Source organism: Giraffa tippelskirchi, chromosome 3 (assembly GCF_054371585.1).
Source record: "Giraffa tippelskirchi isolate mGirTip1 chromosome 3, T2T-mGirTip1v1.2.pri, whole genome shotgun sequence".
NCBI classification, from domain to species: domain Eukaryota; kingdom Metazoa; phylum Chordata; class Mammalia; order Artiodactyla; family Giraffidae; genus Giraffa; species Giraffa tippelskirchi.
This window is the reverse complement of record NC_137277.1, coordinates 91866396-91888693: the sequence shown is the minus strand read 5'-3', so window position 1 is coordinate 91888693 and position 22298 is coordinate 91866396. Positions and strand designations below refer to the sequence as shown.

General features: G+C 36.9%; 1 protein-coding gene across 1 annotated transcript in view; it reads right to left on the bottom strand.

Annotated features, from left to right (window-relative positions):
- Window positions 1-22298, bottom strand: part of SCN7A (sodium voltage-gated channel alpha subunit 7) — a 94988-nt gene that overhangs the window by 32266 nt on the left and 40424 nt on the right. The window contains exons 9-13 of the mRNA XM_081582638.1: window positions 17424-17630; window positions 16821-16890; window positions 13629-13770; window positions 9328-9531; window positions 590-686 (exon numbers count right to left, since the gene is read on the bottom strand). Of these exons, the coding sequence (XP_081438764.1) occupies window positions 590-686; window positions 9328-9531; window positions 13629-13770; window positions 16821-16890; window positions 17424-17630 (720 nt within the window). The remainder of the gene's footprint in view (window positions 1-589; window positions 687-9327; window positions 9532-13628; window positions 13771-16820; window positions 16891-17423; window positions 17631-22298) is intronic.

Sequence of the window (22298 nt, the reverse complement as noted above, 5' to 3'; positions counted from 1 at the left end):
GAATTAATGAAAATCAGAGCAAAGTAAATTTCCTCTATTTTGCTCATGCTTGCTGAGTTAGACAAATGAAAATGAAAAAATTATGTACTAGAATTAAAATAAAGGAGTACTTCTCAAGAAACACTAATATGGAATATAACTGAGAGTACTATGTTTATAATTTTAGATTTATATGCTTTACAAAATAATGTCTTTCAATATTGTCTATAATAATGATTACTGGTTATATATATATATATATACGTGTGTGTGTATATATATATATATATATATATATATATGAAAGGTAGAGACAAGTATAAAAAGAGCCTTAATGGGTTAATGTTACATACTCCAACCTGTATTTTTAGTTAAAATACTCATGTCACTTTCAGTGTTAGAAAAAATTCCTTGGAAGTTTCTGGTGGCCTTTCCAGTGTTTAAAAAATTATGCTTATAAAATTTTAAAGTACTGTTAACCCTAATAGTCTCATGTTCTTCCTTAAATTTTAGTTATTATCAACTAAAATTCTGAAGAAACTGGAGGATTTCTTAAAAGTGAGTTATACAAATGATACCTTTCATCACGTCTAAATATTTTTTACTTTACCTTCTTTATGGTTGATATTAGCATCATCCAACGCATCCAAAGAAGTAATCATAGAAGTTGATGATCTTTTCTTCATTTCTATTTGTATGGTCTTGGTCTAAAAAGAAATTTGATGAGTCTAATTCTGGCTTCTCCCCATTGTAGATTCAAGACTATAGCTATAAGAAAGTTCATAACCTTCTTAAAAATGCCTATTCTTACTTCCAAAAACCTTTCTGGGTTCCATAATTTGCCACTTTTTACAATATAGGTACTTTTTTTTTTGGCTGTGTGGCATGAGATCTTAGGGCCCCAACCAGGGATCAAACCATTGCACTTGCAGTGGAAGCACAGAGTCCTAACCACTAGACTTTCAGGGAAGTCCCACAATAGGTACTATTAAACTGAATTAGGATTATTTGGAAAATACCTGTGCATTACTTCTAAGTCAACCAAATCACTTTATACTATGAGGTCAACTATAAAAGGAGTAAACTAGAGAATGTTAGTGCTATTACCCATATTTGACAAAGAATTCAATTTCCAGTTTAGAATTATTGTGGAACATCCAGTTGGCAGATATGCTAATGAATGTTAACACCTTACATTTCTCTAACACTTTATTGTTTTTTATTTGAAGATATGTTAACTATGACTTCATAAACTCTCTTGATTAGAGATGATATGACTTGATTAGATGATGATATGATTAGAGATGACATCAAATTACTTGGTGCTGAGATGATAAAATATGCTTCATGTAATATCAGGTAACAGAATGAATTTTAAAGGATGGGTATGATTAGAACACACATAATAATCCCAAAATTCTGTGGAAAATTCTGAAAGAGATGGAAATACCAGACCACCTGACCTGCCTCTTGAGAAACCTATATGCAGGTCAGGAAGCAACAGTTAGAAATGGACATGGAACAACAGACTGGTTCCAAATAGGAAAAGGAGTACATCAAGGCTGTATATTGTGACCCTGCTTATTTAACTTGTATGCGGAGTACATCATGAGAAACACTGGGCTGGAAAAAGCACAAGCTAGAATCAAGATTGCCGGGAGAAATATCAATAACCTCAGATATGCAGATGACACCACCCTTATGGCAGAAAGTGAAGAAGAACTAAAGAGCCTCTTGATGAAAGTGAAAGAGGAGAGTGAAAAAGTTGTCTTACAACATTCAGAAAACTAAGATCATGGCATCTGGTCCCATCACTTCATGGCAAATAGATGGGGAAACAGTGGAAACAGTGGCTGACTTTATTTTTTTGGGCTCCAAAATCACTGCAGATGGTGATTGCAGTCATGAAATTAAAAGACGCTTACTCCTTGGAAGGAAAGTTATGACCAACGTAGATAGCATATTAAAAAGCAGAGACATTACTTTGTCAACAAAGGTCCGTCTAGTCAAGGCTATGGTTTTTCCAGTGGTCATGTATGGATATGAGAGCTGGACTATAAAGAAAGCTGAGTGCCGAAGAATTGATGCTTTTGAACTGTGGTGTTGAAGAAGACTCTTGAGAGTCCCTTGGACTGCAAGGAGATCCAACCAGTCCATCCTAAAGGAGATCAGTCCTGGGTGTTCATTGGAAGGACTGATGTTGAAGCTGAAACTCCAATAATTTGGCCACCTGATGTGAAGAGCTGACTCATTTGAAAAGACCCTGATGCTGGGAAAGATTGAAGACAGGAGAAGAAGGGGACGGCAGAGGATGAGATGGTTGAATGGCATCGATTCAATGGACATGAGTTTGGGTAAACTCTGGGAGTTGGTGATGGACAGGGAGGCCTGGTGTGCTGTGGTTCATGGGGTCTCAAAGAGTTGGACACGACGGAGCGACTGAACTGAATTGAATAATCCCAAAAAGAAATCATTTCTTTCTGTCCGTCTTGTCTCTTGTATAATGGTTTCAAGACATCCTGTTTTGCTGATACAGTTACAAAGTTTAAAAGAACCCTTGCATTGGAAAGGTGCTCAAAACTCTAAGGTTTTGATGTAGATGTTACAAGTTCTACACATTCATGATTATCACAAGTATGACCCCAGAGGTTTCTAGTGATCATGAGTAAATTTTGTCTTTGAATTTTAACTTTAAGTAACTGACAAGGGGTAGATGATATTGCACCATAGAACTTCCAACGATTTTTACATTCAGCACACACGAAGAATAATAATATTTGTATGTTTGTTAATTTGGTAAATAGGTGAGTTTAATAGGTGAAATAGTGTGTGTTAGTCATGCATGTGTGTCTGACTTTTTGTGACCTCATAGACTGTAGCCCACCAGGCTCCTCTGTCCATGGAATTATCCAGGCAGTAATACTGGAGTGGGAAGCCATTCCCTTCTCCAGGGGATCTTCCTGACCCAGGGATCAAACCCAGGTGTTCCACATTGCAGGCAGATTTCCTTACCATCTAGGCACCAGTGAATAAACTTACATAGGTGAGGTACCTTTTGAATAAGGATAACTGGCATGGGCACTGAGGGAATTAATGGTTGAAGTTCACTGATAACCCAGAACACCCTGGCTGGCAGGCTCTGCTGTGGTCTACCTGAAGTCCCAGAAGAGACACCAAGGAAATCATCAAATTCGTCTCACTGGGTATCAGTCAAGTTCCCCCTAATTTCAAAAATACTAGAGCTCAAAGAGGTAAAAACCAACTCTACTACATTCTGAGTTCCATCATAAAAATGACAGGTTCTTTAAGTCTACAGATCTCTGTCGCTTCACTTTTTTCTTAATTGAAAATATAACCAAAAGCTCAGGATGCAAAACTAATTTATTTATCTAAACCATGCTTATTCCAGAAAGTATTTTCTTAGCTGACTTACAAGGCTCATAAAATATGTTATAATTTATATAATTCCAAATTTCTATGAGTTAAAATCCAACAGAACTATAATTTTTCTGTTATTAAAGTCCGAGAGGAGTTTGCCAGGTGTTTCTTCATACAGATACTCTATCAAATAGTTAATAATATCCTCCACTATATTCTTAATACTGAGGAATTATTTCTCAGGGAGCTGCTTCTGAGAGTGACAATGTTTGACGAATTTACATCAAACAACAATCCAGTAAAGATAATCGTCCATGGTTGGAGGGGCAGTGGAGTGGGGAGGGTAATAATATTATTGTTGATACAGTCAAGGCTCAATTCTTTACTGATTTAGCTTGAACTGTGGATACATTTGGGCTTCCGGGGTGGTGTGTGGTAAAGAACCCACCTGCCAATGCAGGAGACTTAAGAGATGTGGGTTCGATCCTTTAGGTCAGAAAGATCCCCTGAGGGGAGCAAGGCAACCCACTCCAGTATTCTTGCCTGGATAATCCCATGGACAGAGGAGCCTGGCGGGCTACAGTCCATATGGTCACAAAGAGTTGGAAACAACTGAAACGACTTAGCATGCATGCATGCAAGGATATATTTTAGGATATAAAATGAACAAACTACATTATCAGTCTAGTAACATATTTACCTCCATTGAGCCTTTCAAAAATATTGAATAAGTGCCCATAAGTTGGCCAACTACTAAAGATATTGCTATTTTATAATGCAAATTGAGAGGACTATGATGGAAAAAAATCTCCTTTTTGAAAGTATAAGAGCTAATAAGGCTATATGCCTGAATTTTAGGCAATCCAATGTTAAAATTAGACTGGAAGAGGGGGCTAAGATTCCTCTTAGCACTGGTTTCAATTTTCTCTGGAAGGGAGCTATTAATAAGGAAGAACTCAGTCATACTTCTGGTGTTAAGCAATGAACACCTGGAATGTTCATCTTGGACTCAAGCTCACTCTCCTTACTGAAACCACACTGGCTTATTTAATTCTCTAACTCATCCTGTTCCTGCCACCAGAGAGCAAGGACTCATTCTTCAGATCTCAACTCAAGTGCCAGGTCCTCATAAAAACCTTTTCTGACTCAGAGAAATCATTTATTAAAGGCTCTCAAAGCACTATGCTTCTCACTTTTATAGCACCTTCCACATATTCATTTAATTGTTTTAGGGAAGAATAATACTCACCAGGTACCCAATAGGTTACTTCAACCATTAATGACATTATGCTTTCCATTTTTCATGTATTACCCACCCTACTTTTTTCCTGAAGTACTGTGAAATAAATTTCACACATTATAAAATTTCATGGTAAGCTCTTTTAAAAAATAATTACAACACCATTACCAAAATCAAGCAAAATTAGTAATTCCTTAATATTATCCAATACCTAGATCATGCTCAATTTTCTTTCATTACACAGAAACATTCTAATATAGTTAATTTGTTCCAATCAAAATACAAAAAAGGTAAAACTTTTTTGGTTTGTAGTTCTTTTGGTTATCTTATCTCATTTTATTTATCCTACATGATTTGTTAAAAATACTGAATCACTCATAGAATTTTCCACATTCTTAATCTGGCAGATTATGTCTTTTTAGTATAATTTAATGCATTCTTCTCTCCTATAGTCTCTAGAAAGAGATGGTTAGATTTAGAAGCTTATTAGACAGTGCAGATTTTGGCAAGAATATATTGTGGTGTTTTACATTTCCTATTTAAAAACATCAGGAAACACAATGCCTGGTGGTCCCAGTTACAGATTTGCTATAATAATTTTATAGTTTATCTCCCCATTAGACCACTAGCTTCATGAAGATAGTGTATTTGTATTCACTAATTTTTAAATCTCCAATGTTTAATACAATGCCTAATACAGAAAATTGTTAATGCTGTTTTATTTAATTATACAGGTGAATTCTAAGATTGTCATTTTAGACTGGCAAATATTTTTTAATATCTACTTTCCTACTGTTGTATATATCTGATTCTTTTCTGAAGTTTTGCCAATAACTGAGAATCATAGACAAATTTCACCTAGAAACTGCGTAATTGATGGAATAATAAGGTTTCAGTGTTGATTCTCCAGAACAATGATGGTAAGGTGATGAAAAATGTATTCTCTTTCTCACTGTCAAGAAATCAAAAACCTATAAATATTTGATTGAATTTTGCAACTGGATCTCCTCAATAAGAATTAAATTGAGAATTTGTGAAGACACTATTTATGTGTCTGGCACATGATGTTGTTCTTTCGCTAAGTCATGTCTGACTCTTTGCCACCACATGGACTGCACCATGCCAGGCTTCCTTGTCCTTCACTATCTCCCCGAGTTTGCTTAAAATCATGTCCATTGATTGGCGATGCTATCTAACCATCTCGTTCTCTGCCGCCCTCTTCTCCTGGCACATAGCTGACAATAAATATTATATATGATTATTATTATCATTATTACTATTTTAATTATACCTAAAAGGGGGACACAAAGACTTGAGAATTTCATATTGATGAGTATTCTCCATATGGACTGCTGTGCCTTCTTGCAGTTGTCTTCCTGTGTTTCCTGTAATTAATCAATACCATTTTTTCAGTTGCTTAGTATACTCTAAGCAGTGCTAAGTGCTTTACAAGCATTTTTTAATTTGAATCTCACAACTTATGACAGATATTATAATATACACCTTACAGATGAAGAACCTGAGGTTTAGAATGGTTAACTTCAGATACGTAGATGATATCACCCTAATGACAGAAAGTGAAGAGGAACTAAAGAGCCACTTGATGAAGGTGAAAGAGGAGAGTCAAAAAGCTGGCTGAAAACTCAAGATTCAAAAAACAAAGGTCATGGCATCCGGTTCCCTCACTTCATGGCAAATAGATGGGGAAAAAATGGAAACAGTGACAGGCTTTACTTTCTTGGGCTACAAAACCACTGTGGCTGCAGCCATGAAATTAGAATACATTTGCTTCTTAGAAGAAAAGCTTTGACAAACCTAGACAGTGTATAAAAAGCAGAGACATTACTTTGATGATAATGGTCCATATGTTCAAAGTTATGGTTTTTCCAGTAGTCATATACGGATGTGAGAGTTGAACCATAAAGAAGGCTGAGCGCCAAAGAATTGATGCTTTCAAACTGTGGCGCTGGAGAAGACTCTTGAGAGTCTCTCGGACTACAAGAGATCAAACCAGTCAGTCCTAAAGGAAATCCACCCTGATTATTCATTAGAAGGACTGATGCTAAAGCTGAAGTCTCAACACTTTGGCCACCTGATGTGGAGAGCCCACTCATTGGAAAACACTCTGATGTTGGGAAAGACTGAAGGCAGGAGAAGGGGGCGTCAGAGGATGAGATGGTTGGATGGCATCACCGACTCAATGGACATGAGTTTGAGCAAACTCCAAGAGATAGTGAAGGACAAGGAAGTGTGGCGTGCTGCAGTCCCTGGGGTTGCAAAGAGCTGGACCCGACTGAGTAACAACAACAACAAAGAAAGGTTAAAATAGTTGGCAAGTATCATAAATCTAGTAAACAGCTAAAATGGACTGAAATCTGTATTAATCTGACTGCAAAACTGTGATTTTAGCCAATATAATCTACTGTTTTCTTGTAATGTGAGAATATGAAACACATATGCAATTTCCGAATAATTTCAACATAGGAATTAGAATCTGCCAAGTGTTACATCAGTCACTGAAAGAGTCCTCAGTATGTTCCATTTAAAATTCTTCATTCTCCAGCATTTTCTTATGTGTAAAAAAAGGAAAAGAAAATATATCTTGTAAAAATGACTTTTACTCTCATTTTCCCAGAAAACTTTTGCATGACAAAATGTTCTAGTACTCTTCCAGGAAAAGAAATCTTTCATAATTGAAAGACTTTATTTAAATCCAGAAAGCGTTTATGTGGTCCAGAATAGCCAAATGAATGGAGATATTGGGAAATTATGAAATACTCTAAGTTCTTCACAAGCAGAGTTAATAGGGCATCTCATCTGAAATAAGAGAAGAATTGTGCTCTTGGATATACCTGTGTGTAGCTCTTGTCATTTGAAATGCCACTTCAAAACAAATTATATATTCCACATACCATTTGGACTACAATCATTCAATCTGTAGGATCTTAGACTCATTTCTAGAGACAGAAAGCTTTGTAATTTGTTTATCTGTGACTTCCTCATGAGTGATATAATGGCTATACTCAATAGCTTCTTTTGATTAATATACATGCTTTCTTCATACCATCTACAATTGCTTCTTCTTTCAGGGGTATGCACGGACCTCGTAGATACATGTATCCTTCAATAACTTGTCATTTGGTATGATCCTGCATTATGTCATTCAGGCCCTGCTTTTTAATGGAATGACTTTTCTTGAGCTTCTTTAGTGATCACAACTTAATGAGAGAGCCAGTTAATAGAGAGTTATCATTTTCCCCTTTTGGTCCAGCTGAGGCCTTTGGGATTAATGAACTTCTTAGCCAGTCATACCACACATGCCAGAGTGAATCATGGCCCTTTTCCTCAATTTTTTAAAATCTTTTCTATATGAGGCATAAGCAAGATACAGTTCTTTTCCATACTTTGCTCCCTCAATCTGTCCTTTTTACATCTACTAGAAAATGTAGTTCAAATACTTCTTCCCATGTAGACAATCTTCATTAGCAAGTGTCAAGAGTGAAAATAGTAACAAACCCAGAGGGATGGAAGAGAAGGCAAGGCATGGCTCCCTTCCCATAAGTGAGGGCCCTGTAACCAGGTCAGTGGGTGGGAGCACTGGACTTGCTTGTGACCACTTTGGGCCGAGCACCTTCCAAAGGACAAACTCTGAGGCAGCAGGGCAGCTCACAACACCAGGGAAGGGAGTAACACCTCAGAAGAGGCATTCCACCCCTTCAGGGTGCTTTGGCCCCTGCCCACCACACACCTGGACAGCTCTGGGAAGGGATACTAGGCGACTGAGCTAAGCCTAGGAAGAGGTGTAAGACAGCCAAGTCCTGTGGAATATAAGAAAGCTGCTTCTGGTTTCTTTCTGGGGGCCTGTTCTCCCTTTTTGCACACTTACAGCAGAGTTTAGATTTTTTTAAAGATAATTTTCTGTAACTTTAATATTACTTCTGCCAATACTTTTAGATTCATAGATCAGATCTTTTGCTATGAAGCTAAACATCTAAAAGCACATTCAAACAGAACACCAGGGTAATTGAAAATTAGAGTAAAACTGTATTAAGTTTTACTTATCATGAACTTAATTACTGCACAGATAAAATAACTTCTTATGCCAGGATGGACAGTGCATTTCCTCTTGAAAGAGCCAGAAAGTCAATATTTTTTTTTCTTTTTACAACTTCACTACTATACTTTGATCCGTGCTTTTAGTACTTTCTAGCTTCTAAATTGTGGAAGGTGCTGTCACTTTTGATTTGAACACTGAAAATTTCCACAGTCAATTCTGATGTGCTGTATGAAGTAAGTTTAAATTAATAAACTATACCTGCATTAAGACAAAAAAAAAGTGTGTACTGCATTACTAGAAGTTCAAATACATATATACATATACTTATATATAAACACTCATAGTTTATTATATATATATAATATATTTTGTATAATATATATTGTGTATATATATATATATATACACACACACATCCATAGTTTATTAGCAGTAGTAATATGCATTTTGGAACAAAAATATTATATACATTAAGTGACAAAAAATGTTGGCCACTCTTACCACACCACACTCAGAAAAGAATGTTATGTAGTAAAAGTGAGCTCTTTTACTAAAATCACTTATGATCTTATCATGTACCACACATAGATATTGAACAACTATTAGAACACATATGCTCCTAGACTTGAGAAGATACATTCTGACTCTAAAAGAGCATTAAAAAAGTCTATACCTCTGCTGTTATTTTTTCTTCTTGAAGTTCTGGTAAAGACTTCTGAAATTCTTGATCAATCTTAGCTTTTTCAGCAGCTGTCTGCTTTTCTTCTTCATAGGATATAGCAAGTAAGCCTAAGAACAAACTTGCCATATAAAAGGCAAACCAAAAACTTATCACAACAAAAAATATCATGTAGACCTTCCCAGAAGCATAAAGGATCTAAGGAGAGGTGGAAAAAAGACAGAGAGGAAATATTATTTGTCTTACTGTGATCTCTTATTTTAAAATGAAAAAAAAAAAGAAATTTTGTTAGAATTTAGTTACAAGTGGAATGCAATTACCAGATAGTTAAAGTACTGGCTTTACCTGGAGAAATAAGTGAAAAGCTCTTTAACTTTAGACATATATGTAAGGTACAAAATAATGGTACAAAACCAGGGAAGAATTTAGTAATTTAATTCAGGGTGAGCATTTGATGTTTTTGTCTTCATTAACAGATAAAACATAATGAAAGGAAAAAAAACTGTTATCTTTCAATAAAGAAAGCTGGATAGTCCGAATATGAACGATTGTTTCCTCTGCAATAGAATCTTTAAATATATGAAGTGTAATAAAGTCAAAGAATGAATGTCTGGATATTACTTTCCTTGGATCATTACTTTATGGAAACATCACAACAAAGTACAAAATCATGTCTGTTCAAAGAGAGGAGGAACTGGAATATTTGATTATCTGTCAGGATACTTGCTTTCATGAAGAACCTCTAAACAAATCACATAGGAAAGTCATATAATTCACATATATTAAGTCATTTATGGATGTGCATGCATGCTTCCCTGGTGGCTCAGACAGTAAAGGATCCACCTGCAGTGCAGGAGGCATGGGTTCAATCCCTGGGTTGGGAAGGTCCCCTGCAGGAGGGCAGGGCAACCTACTCCAGTATTCTTGCCTGGAAAATTCTTGCCAGGTTCCTCTGGCAGGCTACAGTCCATGGGAGCACAAAAGGTCGGACAAGACTGAGACACTAAGCACTGCACATGTGTGCTAATTGCTTCACTCATGTCTGACTCTGTGACCCTATGGACTGTATCCTGCCAGGTTGCTCTGTCCTAGGGATTCTCCAGACAAGAATACTGGAGTGGGTTGCCATGTCCTCCTCCAGGGGATCTTCCCAAGCCAGGGATCGAACCTGCATGTCTTATGTCTCCTGCATTGGCAGGCAGGTTCTTTACTACTAGTGTCACCTGGGAAGCCCCATTTATGGATAGAAAAATACAAAGTAGTAGATTTCTAAACTGAGCTGCTAAGCTGCTAAGTCACTTCAGTCGTGTCCGACTCTGTGCGACCCCATAGATGGCAGCCCACCAGGCTCCGCCGTCCCTGGGATTCTCCAGGCAAGAACACTGGAGTGGGTTGCCATTTCCTTCTCCAGCGCATGAAAGGGAAAAGTGAAAGTGAAGTTGCTCAGTCGTGTCTGACTCTTAGCGACCCCATGGACTGCAGCCTACCAGGCTCCTCCGTCCATGGGATTTTCCAGGCAAGAGTACTGGAGTGGGGTGCCATTGCCTTCTCCGAAACTGATCATAGACTGGCTTTTATTTCAAAATAATTACCTAAGATATATCAGAAAATTTAAAAATTTATAAGTAGATATTACAAATCCAAAATATAGTCCACTGATCTATCCTTGTTGATTACAAGTAGATGAACAAATTTCAGGAAAACATATGGGAATAGTTTTCATTTTTAGGCATTCATTTGAATCAATAGACAAGTATTACAGAAAATATTGTGTTAATATGAGTTAAGAATGTTTACAAATTAACAGGAAGTTCTAACTTTTAATCAGAAATAATTTTTTATTAATCTATAGTACGTTTTCCTTTAACAGTATTTTTAATAAACTCTATTATCCAAATGAGTAAGCTATTTAGGATTTGGTTAAATATTTTCCCCACTAAATAGCTGTTATCCACAATACATTCAGAAGTCAGTATTAGATATCACGAGTATTGTAGGATATACACATTAATAAACACTTTATGTTTATTATTTCCTTAATTCAATGTAAAATATTTACATTATGTTTACCATGTAAAAAGGAGATGAAATTAGATAAAGATCTCACAGCTGTGGGGAAATGCCTGAATCCAAAATTTTTGCTTTTTCCACTAAATGAAGCTGATGGAGAATAAAAGCATACAATCTCATTAGAATGAAAAAGTATGCAAATTCAAATCTTATTGTATTTTAGCAGAAAACAGGGGCTAATTACAGCCTGTTTACCATATATTTTTATGAAACTCAAATGAAACAATGTATGAGAAGATCTTAGCTCATGGCAAGTATGTGATAAACGTGAACTATGGTTGAATATAACTCCACTCCATGAGGACTGACAACCTGCTTTGTTCATTTCTGTACCAATTCTACATCGGAGTACTTGGATTAAATAATGCTTGTTTAATGAATGGAGAATGATATTCTCCAAAACACAAGCTGTACTCTTTGGGAATAACTGTTGAATTTACCTAGTCATAGCCGGTTCAGTAGAGCAGTGCTGAGTAAAAAATTCAGTCCAAATCAAAGCAAACCTTATCTACACTAGTCAATAAAATCCTAGAGTGCAATAATGATGAACGTCTTGTAAGACTCCAGAATCAGGGTACTCCCAGACTGATTTTTCATTTCTCTGGTGTGTGATGGGATTTATTTTAAACCATTGCTAACAAGTAAATTAACTTATACACTTTGAAAGCTGTAAATAAAAGGCAAGACATTCACTATTATATAAACAATTCATAAATATTCACTTAAATTTTTTGTTTATTAAAATTTTATTAAGCATTTCTATATGTTAGATGCTGAGAACAAAAAAATTAAAATAAGACAAAATACTTCTTAGGTCGTTTATCTCCTAGTGGGAAGAAATGCTGAACAAGCAAATATGAATGCGGAGACTATATCTTAAAGGGTGCTATGGACCATGCGTGTGGACACTGAACTTCATCCTATAGACATTTGGAAATCACTGAAGGATTCTGAAGAGGATAACATGGTTAGATTATTGCAGAAATAAGAAGTTCCTAGTGTTGTGGAAGAGGTATGATACTTGTCAAAAAGTTTGAGAAATAACAATATACTACTCTTTGAAAATTCGAAAAATATAGTTTACATAAAGAAAACAATCACTTGTAATACTTTAAGTACTTCTACTAGAAATATAATTTTCCTACAAGCATGTTTGGTTACCTTGATTTTGATTTAATAATATATTATGAATCTTTGTGCTAAAAATATATTACATTATTATCATTATTAATGGCCTGTAAACACACACATATGCACATACACACCATAATTTATCTATTCAATCATAAAAAGTACAGTGCTTGTGTGTTTAAAAAGAGTATTCTTCAACTGTACATACTTTTGGAATTTAAAGTAATTATTTTATCTAATATCTTTTGATATTAACTATGCTGCTGAAAAACACCACATATTCCACTGTGGTAAAACTTTTCTTAAAAGAAAAGCTGAATCTTCATTATTAATCAGTACATATTATATCCTTCTGAGAAACTATGGCACACAAATCATCAGTTATGAAAGGAGACTTAGAATTTTTATTTAAAGTCTTATAATAGTAAGCTTTCTGTTACTATAACTGGACCATGACTGACTATTAAAGGAGGATGAGAAGAAATAGAGGAACGAAAAAGAAATGGTACATTGTAGGCATGAATAATTTTTAGTTTCAGCGTGTGAATTCTTAGTTGCAACACATGGGGTCTAGTTCCTTGACCAGGGATCAAATTCACTCCCCCTGAACTGGGAGTTCAGAGTCTTAGCTATTGGACCACCAGAGAAGTCCCAACAATTTCTTAACAGATGGTAACCTCATAGGTTCATATTTTTTGTCTGAAGAATTAGCACCTAGAAACGCTCTCTAGTTAATGTCAAATGTATAAGACCACAGAGTAGTACGGTGATCTCTGGTAGATACATGTGTTTTAACTTTGGGGAAGTTATCTGACTGCTTTGATCTTAGGGTTTTCATGTAAAAGCATATGCACATATTTATATCCTGACCTTGTAGGATTGTTTCAAAGATTAAATAAGATACCAATGCATAAGAACACTGATGTGGGCTCAGTGTTTACATACAGTTTGACATTGAATAATTCTATGTTCTTCTGTCCTCAAATTCTTCTCCACTCAAAAATTTAATAAAGTACATTACATTTGACCACTATTTTAGAAAGGAGGAGCATGGCATCATTCTTACACGCAGTGCGGATTCTTTGTGTTCTTACCTGATGATAAAGTGCTTCAGGGTAATCCTGCGTCATTAACCGAAATAGGGCTAATAAGGCCCAGCCAAAGCTGTCAAAATTTGTGTAGCCATCATCAGGATTTACACCAGCTTTTACACACACATACCCTTCAGGACACTGACTAATTAAGATGAAGAAAAGAAAAACTGCTTACTCGTAGGTGACTTTCAGATCAAGGTTAAATCACAAATACAGAACATCTACGCATGAATAATAAAGGGCTCCCTCTTTCACGGGGCGTAGTCTTCTCCCAAACAATTCCCAGTGAAAAGAGTTGCATATGAGTTAGATTTTCAGCTGATATAAGTGAACAGCATTAGTTAAGCTAAAAGACAACAGGGCCTCACAAATGGTTTTTGCCAAGTCTTTGTTAAAGATTTCTTTACTGCCCCAAATCAAAGTGAAAGTATAACTGGTGGAAAATGACATTGACAAAAATAAAACTGCAGTAGTTGAGAGTTTAATTTTTAAATGATCTCACCTCAAACCCTTAGATACCATTATTTAAAGAGTGAGAAAACACTGTTCATCAATAATTTATAAGCAGTAACGGCACTTTGGTAGAAAGATCAGATTAAATATTTATTTCATTTCCTTTCATGGAGTCTTCATAATTTTATCTACTGGGGCTTGGTTCTTGTGGTCCATTATGAAAGTAGTGGCCCAATAAATCATGTTTCCTCTCTCATCACTTCTGTGTAGTTCCCTCCCACATTATTGGAGCTTTGGCCATGTGATTTGTTTTACATATTTGTTAATGGCTAACAAATGTGACACAAACAGAAGTTTAAAAAGTACTTGTGTGTTGAGGCTTGCTAAATTGCTGACCTATAGAATCTGAACAGATGAATTTTTGTTCTTGTCTTAAAACATTAACTCTTGGGATAGTTTATCATACGGCAAAGTATAATGGCTGCAGGTGAAACACTGACATTCTCTTCTGGCCTTGATATACTATATCATTGTCATTCTGACTATCCATGACTTGGTATCTTGAACATGCATTTCACATCAAATCTAGCTCAGAATATCCACAGAAAGGTTTAGCTCAAGTGGGATGGGGCAGACACAATGAGATGGATTCACAGTTTGGACTTGAAAATAGAATGGGAGCCCAGCAGTAAAGGGGTAAAAAGGTTGAATAAGCAATGAAATGTCTAAATCACCTTGTATGTGCTATTGCTTCAGTCATGTCTGACTATTTGTGACCCTATGGACTACAGTCTGCCAGGCTCCTCTCTCCATGGGATTGTACAAGAATACTGGAGCAAGTTGCCAATTCCTACTTCAGGGGATCTTCCCGACTCAGGGATTGAACTGAGTTCTAATGGGCAGGTGAGTTCTTTACCACCAGTGCCACCTGAGAAGCCCCTTGTGTGTGTGTGTGTGTGTGTGTGTGTGTGTGTGTGTGTGTGTGTTAGTTGCTCAGTTGTGTCTGACTCTGTGCTGCTGCTGCTAAGTCGCTTCAGCCGTGTCTGATTTTGTGCGACCCCATAGACGGCAGCCCACCAGGCTCCCCCGTCCCTGGGATTCTCCAGGCAAGAACACTGGAGTGGGTTGCCATTTCCTTCTCCAGTGCATGAAAGGGAAAAGTGAAAGTGAAGTCGCTCAGTCATATCTTAGCGACCCCATGGACTGTAGCCTACCAGGCTCCTCCGTCCATGGGATTTACCAGGCAAGAGTACCGGAGTGGGATGCCATTGCCTTCTCCTCTGACTCTATGAGACCCCATCAAATGTAGCCTACCAGACTTCTCTGTCTATGGGATTCTTTGGACAAGAATACTGAAATGTATTGCCATGCCCTCCTCCACGGATTGAACCCAGGTCTCCTGAAAGAGTGTCAGGCAGACTCTTACCATCTCAGCCACAAGGGAAGCCTCTGGGAAGCCCCCTAAATCACCTTAAATACAACTAAACTACATAACTCATTCTCCTGGCCCTATGTGCTTTTTCTCTATCTCGGGCCCAGAGCCTTTAAGAACTGAGTTTCAGATGGGTGCCAAGTTTCATTCCAGCTGAAGAAAGTAACACAAGGAATTAAGCCATAGTACTGCTGAGAAGCACTCTATTTCAACTTTATCTCTTCATCTGCAATTATAAGAAAATAAGTTTTTTCAATAGTCATGTATGGATGTGAGAGTTGGACTCTATAAAGAAAGCTGAGCACCGAAGAATTGATGCTTTTGAACTGTGGTGTTGGAGAAGACTCTTGAGAGTCCATTGGACTGCCAGGAGATCCAACCAGCCCATCCTAAAGGAGATCAGTACTGAATATTGATTGGAAGGACTGATGCTGAAGATGAAACTTCAATACTTGGCCACCTGATTCGAAGAACTGACTCATTAGAAAAGACCCTGATGCTGGGAAAGGTTGAAGGCAGGGGCAAAAGGGGATGACAGAGGATGAGATGGTTGAATGGCATCACTGACTTGATGAACTTGAGTTTGAACAAGTTCCAGCAGTTGGTGATGGACAGGGAAGCCTGGCGTGCTGCAGTCCATGGGGTCGCAAAGAGTTGGACATGACTGAGCGACTGAACTGAACTGAATTGAAGACTTGAGAATTCACTGAAGAATTATTTTAAGTCCTATTGTTGTTTAGTCGCTATGTCATTTCTGACTCTTTTGAGACTTCATGTAGCCCACTAGGCGCCTCTGTTCATGGGATTTCCCAGGCAGCAATCCTGGAGAGGGTTGCCATTTCCTCCTTCAGGGGATCTTCCCGACCCAGGGATCAAGCCAGCATCTCCTGCACTGGCAGGTGGATTCTTTATCACTAAGCCACCAGGTTCCCATAAGCTGCCATAATTCCAAGAATTGGTCTCAAGGAAACTGAAACCAACCAACCCTGGATACAAAGATTAATCATACTTAAAACAATCAACATGATGCTGGTCAGACCACAGATGACCAATTTCAAGAAGACTGTCAGAGCTGACTGTGCTATTTCTGCATGTAGCTCCCTCCCTCTTGCCACCTGATTGTCGGGGCAGATGGAGAATCAGCCTTTGGACAAGAGTCTACCCTCCCCCCGGTTGCTAGCATCTAAAATAAAGCAAACTTTCCTTTTCACTAAATGGCCTCTTATTGGCTTTTGAGCAGTGAAGAGCCCAACTCCACTCTCCATTACAATACAGACTTGATAGAAGAAAACATTAATATCACTTACCTAGCATCTGATCTGTTGCCACAAAGAAGAGCATATCTTTCTCCTTCCAAATAATAAAAGTTTTCTGTTTCTGCAAAATAGGAAAGACATGATATTTTGTATCTAATTTTGAGTGAACAGCATATCTAAAACCCAATTACATCTGTACAGATGAACATCCTTCTCTACAGTAAGAAGGAAGGAGTTTGTAGCCTACCATTTTCTCTCAATCTAGGAGGCTTTGGTCATATTTACTTATTTTTGAAAGGATAAAATTTGTGCTGCTGCTGCTGCTGCTGCTAAGTCACATCAGTTGTGTCCAACTCTGTGCAACCCCATAGGCGGCAGCCCACCAGGCTCCCCCGTCCCTGGGATTCCAGGCAAGAACACTGAAGTGTGTTAAAATTTGTGAGTTTTAGCAATTCCAAACTTAGGTTTCCCTGACATAACTGTCTGAAGACTTGGAACTTTATCATCCTGATAAAGGAAACGGATCCAAATTAGTACTTGAGCATAGTTAGGTACTTACATGAAGATTGTTCTGAAGTTGAATTTGTTCTGAAATTGAAGGTTCAACATTTCTGTGAAGAACGCTTTTTGATATAGATGGCAAGGGATTCTTACCTCGAATATAATATGGGTTTCCAGTTCTGTTATTCAGCATGTCAGTTTCATTTTCTTGGGGCCATCGCAAACATTTATGCTTCAGATTGCCCATGAAGAGCCCCATCCCAATTAGAGAAAATACACTCAGAAAAAAGAGGGTTAGGATAATGACCACAGTGAGTTTCTTCAAACAATGGATGAGTATCCCTACAAAAGACTTCAGTCCTGAAAAGAGAAAGGTTTGTTTTTGGTAAAATAAAATACCTTAGTAAAGCAGCATTAGCAAACTTCTCCCATGGCGAATGCAGATACCATTGAAATCAGTAGCTTTGTGTTTTATAATTCATTTATCATTACCTAGATCTGATAAATAAAACAAATAACATGCTAAACTTTGAGATTTCTGTATTATTTCTAATTTATTACACCTGGCAATAATTCAGACATACTTTAGTACTTTTACTTATTTGTTTCTTTTTACTACATAAAGAACATGCCTTCTCTCTTGGTTATTATTTTTCATACTAATCACTATTATTTATAAGCATAGGTAGAGGCATAGAGTTACAAATCAACATGGGTTGCAAATGTTGTTGAAAAAAGAAATAGTTTGAAATAGCAGTATTCTATACATTTTTATTAACTTTTTATGAACTTAATTTTTGAAGCTCATTAAATAAAACATGAAAAAAATTTTATGAATAGAAATGGAATAACATACAACTGTGATTATATGTCACTGTATTTATACCAGAATACTTGTTAATTAAGAATTCAACTTCAATGTTAGTTTTATTTAAGGACACTAATTTTTCTAACTATTAAATAATACATGCTCAATTCTGAAAATATAGAAAGCAAGAAGAAACAATAAAAACCCCATAATTACACTTCATAGATGAAACTACCATAACTCTTCTTTCCTCCAATAATGGATGAAAATATACCAACTTCATAATGTTGAGCAAGTTACCAACAGTTTAATGTTTCTGTTCAATTATTTTTAAGGGAGTATAAATATACTTATTTCATACATCATTGTGAGAATTGAAAATCTATTTTTTTTAAAATGAAATCTTCAGATGATTAGATTTCTTGAGTGTAATAGAACAGGGTTGAAATAAAGTTATTAGAAAAGAGTGTCCTTAGATAAAACTAACTTTAAAATACTTCGGTGCATTCTCAAAAACAAAAGAATGATCTCCGTTTGTTTCCAAGGCAAACCATTCAATATCACGGTAATCCAAGTCTATGCCACAACCACTAAAGTTGAAGAAGCTGAGGTTGAACAGTTCTATGATGACCTAGAAGACCATCTAGAACTAACAGCAAAAAAAGACATCCTTTTCATCATAGGGGACTGGAAACCAAAAGTAGGAAGTCAAGAGATACCTGGAGTAATAGGCAAGTTTGACCTTGGAGTACAAAATGAAGCAGGGCAAAGGCTAACAGAGTTTTGCCAAGAGAACACACTGGTCATAGCAAACACCTTCTTCCAACAACACAAGAGACGACTCTACACATGGACATCACGAGATGGTCAACACTAAAATCAGATTGATTACATTCTTTGCGGCCGAAGATGGAGACTATACAGTCAGCAAAGACAAGACAGGGAACTGACTGAGGCTTAGATCATAAACTCCTTATTGCAAAATTCAGACTTAAATTGAAGAAAGCAGGGAAAACAACTAGATCATTCAGGTATGACCTAAATCAAATCCCTTATGATATACAGTGAAAGTGACAAATAGATTCAAGGGGTTAGATCTGATAGAGTGCCTGAAGTACTATGCACGGAGGTTCTTGACATTGTACAGGAGGCAGTGATCAGAATCACCCTCAAGAAAAAGAAATACAAAACGGCAAAATGGTTGTCTGAGGAGGCCTTACAAATAGCTGAGGAGAGAAATGAAAGGAAAAGGAGAAAAGGAAAGATATATCCATCTGAATGGAGAGTTCCAAAAAATAGCAAGGAGAGATAAGAAAGCTTTCCTAAGTGATCAATGCAAAGAATTAGAGGAAAACAATAGAATGGGCAAGACTAGAGATCTCTTCAAGAAAATCAGAGATACCAAGGGAACATTTTATGCAAATATGGGCACAATAAAGGACAGAAATGGTAAGGACCTAACAGCAGCAGAAAATATTAGGAAGAGGTGGCAGAAATACACAGAAGAATTACACAAAAAAGATTTTAATGACCCAGATAACCACGATGGCGTGATCACTCACCTGGAGCCAGGCATCCCAGAGTCCGAAGTCAAATGGGCCTTGGGAAGCATCACTATGAACAAAGTTAGTGGAGGTGATGGAATTCCATCTGAGCTATTTCAAATCCTAAAAGATGATGCTGTGAAAGTGCTGCACTCAATACACCAGAAAACTTGGAAAACTCAGCAGTGGCCATAGGACTGGAAAAGGTCAGTGTTCATTCCAATCCCAAAGAAAGGCAATGCCAAGGAATGCTCAAACTACTGAATAATTGCACTCATCTCACATGGTAGCAAATTAATGCTCAAAATTATCCAAGCCAGGCTTCAACAGTACATGAACAGAGAACTTCCAGATGTTCAAGCTGGATTTAGAAAAGGCAGAGGAAGCAGAGAACAAATTGCCAAGATCCGTTGGATCATAGAAAAAGCAAGAAAATTGCAGAAAAAAACATCTACTTCTGCTTTATTGGCTATGCCAAAGTCTTTGACTGTGTGTATGACAACAAACTGGAAAATTCTTGAAGAGAAGGGAATAGCAGACCACCTTGCCTGCTTCCTGAGAAATCTGTATGCAGGTCAAGAAGCAACAGTTAGAACTGGACACGGAACAACAGACTGGTTCCAAATTGGGAAAGCAGTACATCAAGGGTGTATATTGTCATCCTGCTTATTTAACTTATATACAGAGTACATCATGCAAAATGCTGGGCTGGATGAAGCACAAGCTGGGATCAAGATTGCTGAGAGAAATATCAATAACCTCTGATATGCAGCAGATAGCACCTTTAGGGCAGAAAGTGAAGATAAACTAAAGAGTCTCTTGTTAAAAGTGAAAGAGGAGAGTGAAAAAGTGGCTTAAAACTCAACACTCATAAAACTAAGATCATGGCATCCAGTCCCATCACTTCATGGCAAATAGATGGGGAAACAATGGAAACAGTGACAGACTTTATTTTGGGGGGCTCCAAAATCACTGCTGATGGTGACTGCAGCCATGAAATTAAAAGATGCTTGCTCCTTGGAAGAAAAGCTATGACCAACCTAGACAGCATATTAAAAAGCAGAGACATTACTGAGCCCACAAAGATTTGTCTAGTCAAAGCTATGCTTTTTCCAGTAGTTATGTATGGATGTGCGAGTTGGACCATAAATAAGGCTGAGAGCAGAAGAATTTATGCTTTTGAAATGTGGTGTTGGAGAAGACTCTTGCGAGTCCCTTGGATTGCAAGAAGATCAAACCAGTCAATTCTAAAGAAAATCAGTCTTGAATATTCATTGGAAGGATTGATGCTGAAGCTGAAGCTCCAATACTTTGGACATGTGATGCAAAGAAGTGACTAATTGGAAAAGACCATGATGCTGGGAAAGATTGAAGGCAGGAGGAGAAAGGGACTACAGAGGATGAGATGGTTGGATTGCATCACAGACTCAATGGGACAGAAGTTTGAGCAAGCTCTGGGAGTAGGTCATAGATAGCAAAGCCTGGCATACTCCAGTCCATTGATCGCAAAGAGTGGGACATGACTGAGTGACTGAACTGACTGAAAGTTACTCCTGTAATGAAAGAAATGTGATACCTAGAATAAATATATAATTTTAACTGCTATCATCCTGAAATACATATTTACAGCTACTTTTGCCATTTGGAATTACACTATGAATTGCTTTCCTACATGCAAGTCTTTTTAAAGTATTACATTAAAAATAGAATTTCTGTATCATGGTATATGAGATATTTAAGTATTAATTCACATGTTCAAATTTTTTAAAGAAATTTTGAACCAATACATAAACCAAAGAGAAGGCAATGGCACCCCACTCCAGTACTCTTGCCTGGAAAATCCCATGGACGGAGGAGCCTGGTAGGCTGCAGTCCATGGGGTTGCTGAGAGTCGGACACGACTGAGCGAATTCACTTTCACTTTTCACTTTCATGCATTGGAGAAGGAAATGGCAACCCACTCCAGTGTTCTTTCCTGGAGAATCCCAGGGACGGGGGAGCCTGGTGGGCTGCCGTTTATGGGGTCGCACAGAGTCGGACATGACTGAAGCGACTTAGCAGCACATAAACCAAAGACTATAAATATATAGTCATGCCTTTACTAAAGGTAGGACATTTTTAAAAATATCACTGCCAATTTATTACAAGAAAAATGGGATATTTTAATTTGATATTATTGCCATGATCACCATAAAAATCTTTTAAAATATGTGTATTTTTTATTTGGTCACTGTCATGAGTCCTGTGTGTATTTTGTACTGAAAAAATTTTTCAAATTGTTTTGTTGAAATTACCTTTAGGAATGGAAATTCTTAAATATAAGTAAGAAGGGATGTGTGTATATAAACATAAACTCATGCAAATATTTTATTAATAGTAGTGATATTATAGAATATATATACATTAAAATATACTTATACATATACATATGAAATATTGTTATTAATATTACTATGACATAAATATATTCTATACAGAATATATATAATCAAGCTTCTTATGGAGTTTTTAGTGTCAATATTTTAATTGACGATAAAAAGAAGTCACCATCACACTTTATAGACTCAAATTTATTAGTAATTTTCATTGTTATCTTCCATTCATTGCTATCTACCATTCAAAATTCTGAACAATATGTCAATTTTGATTTTGATTTCCTGGTATAAATTTTTCCTC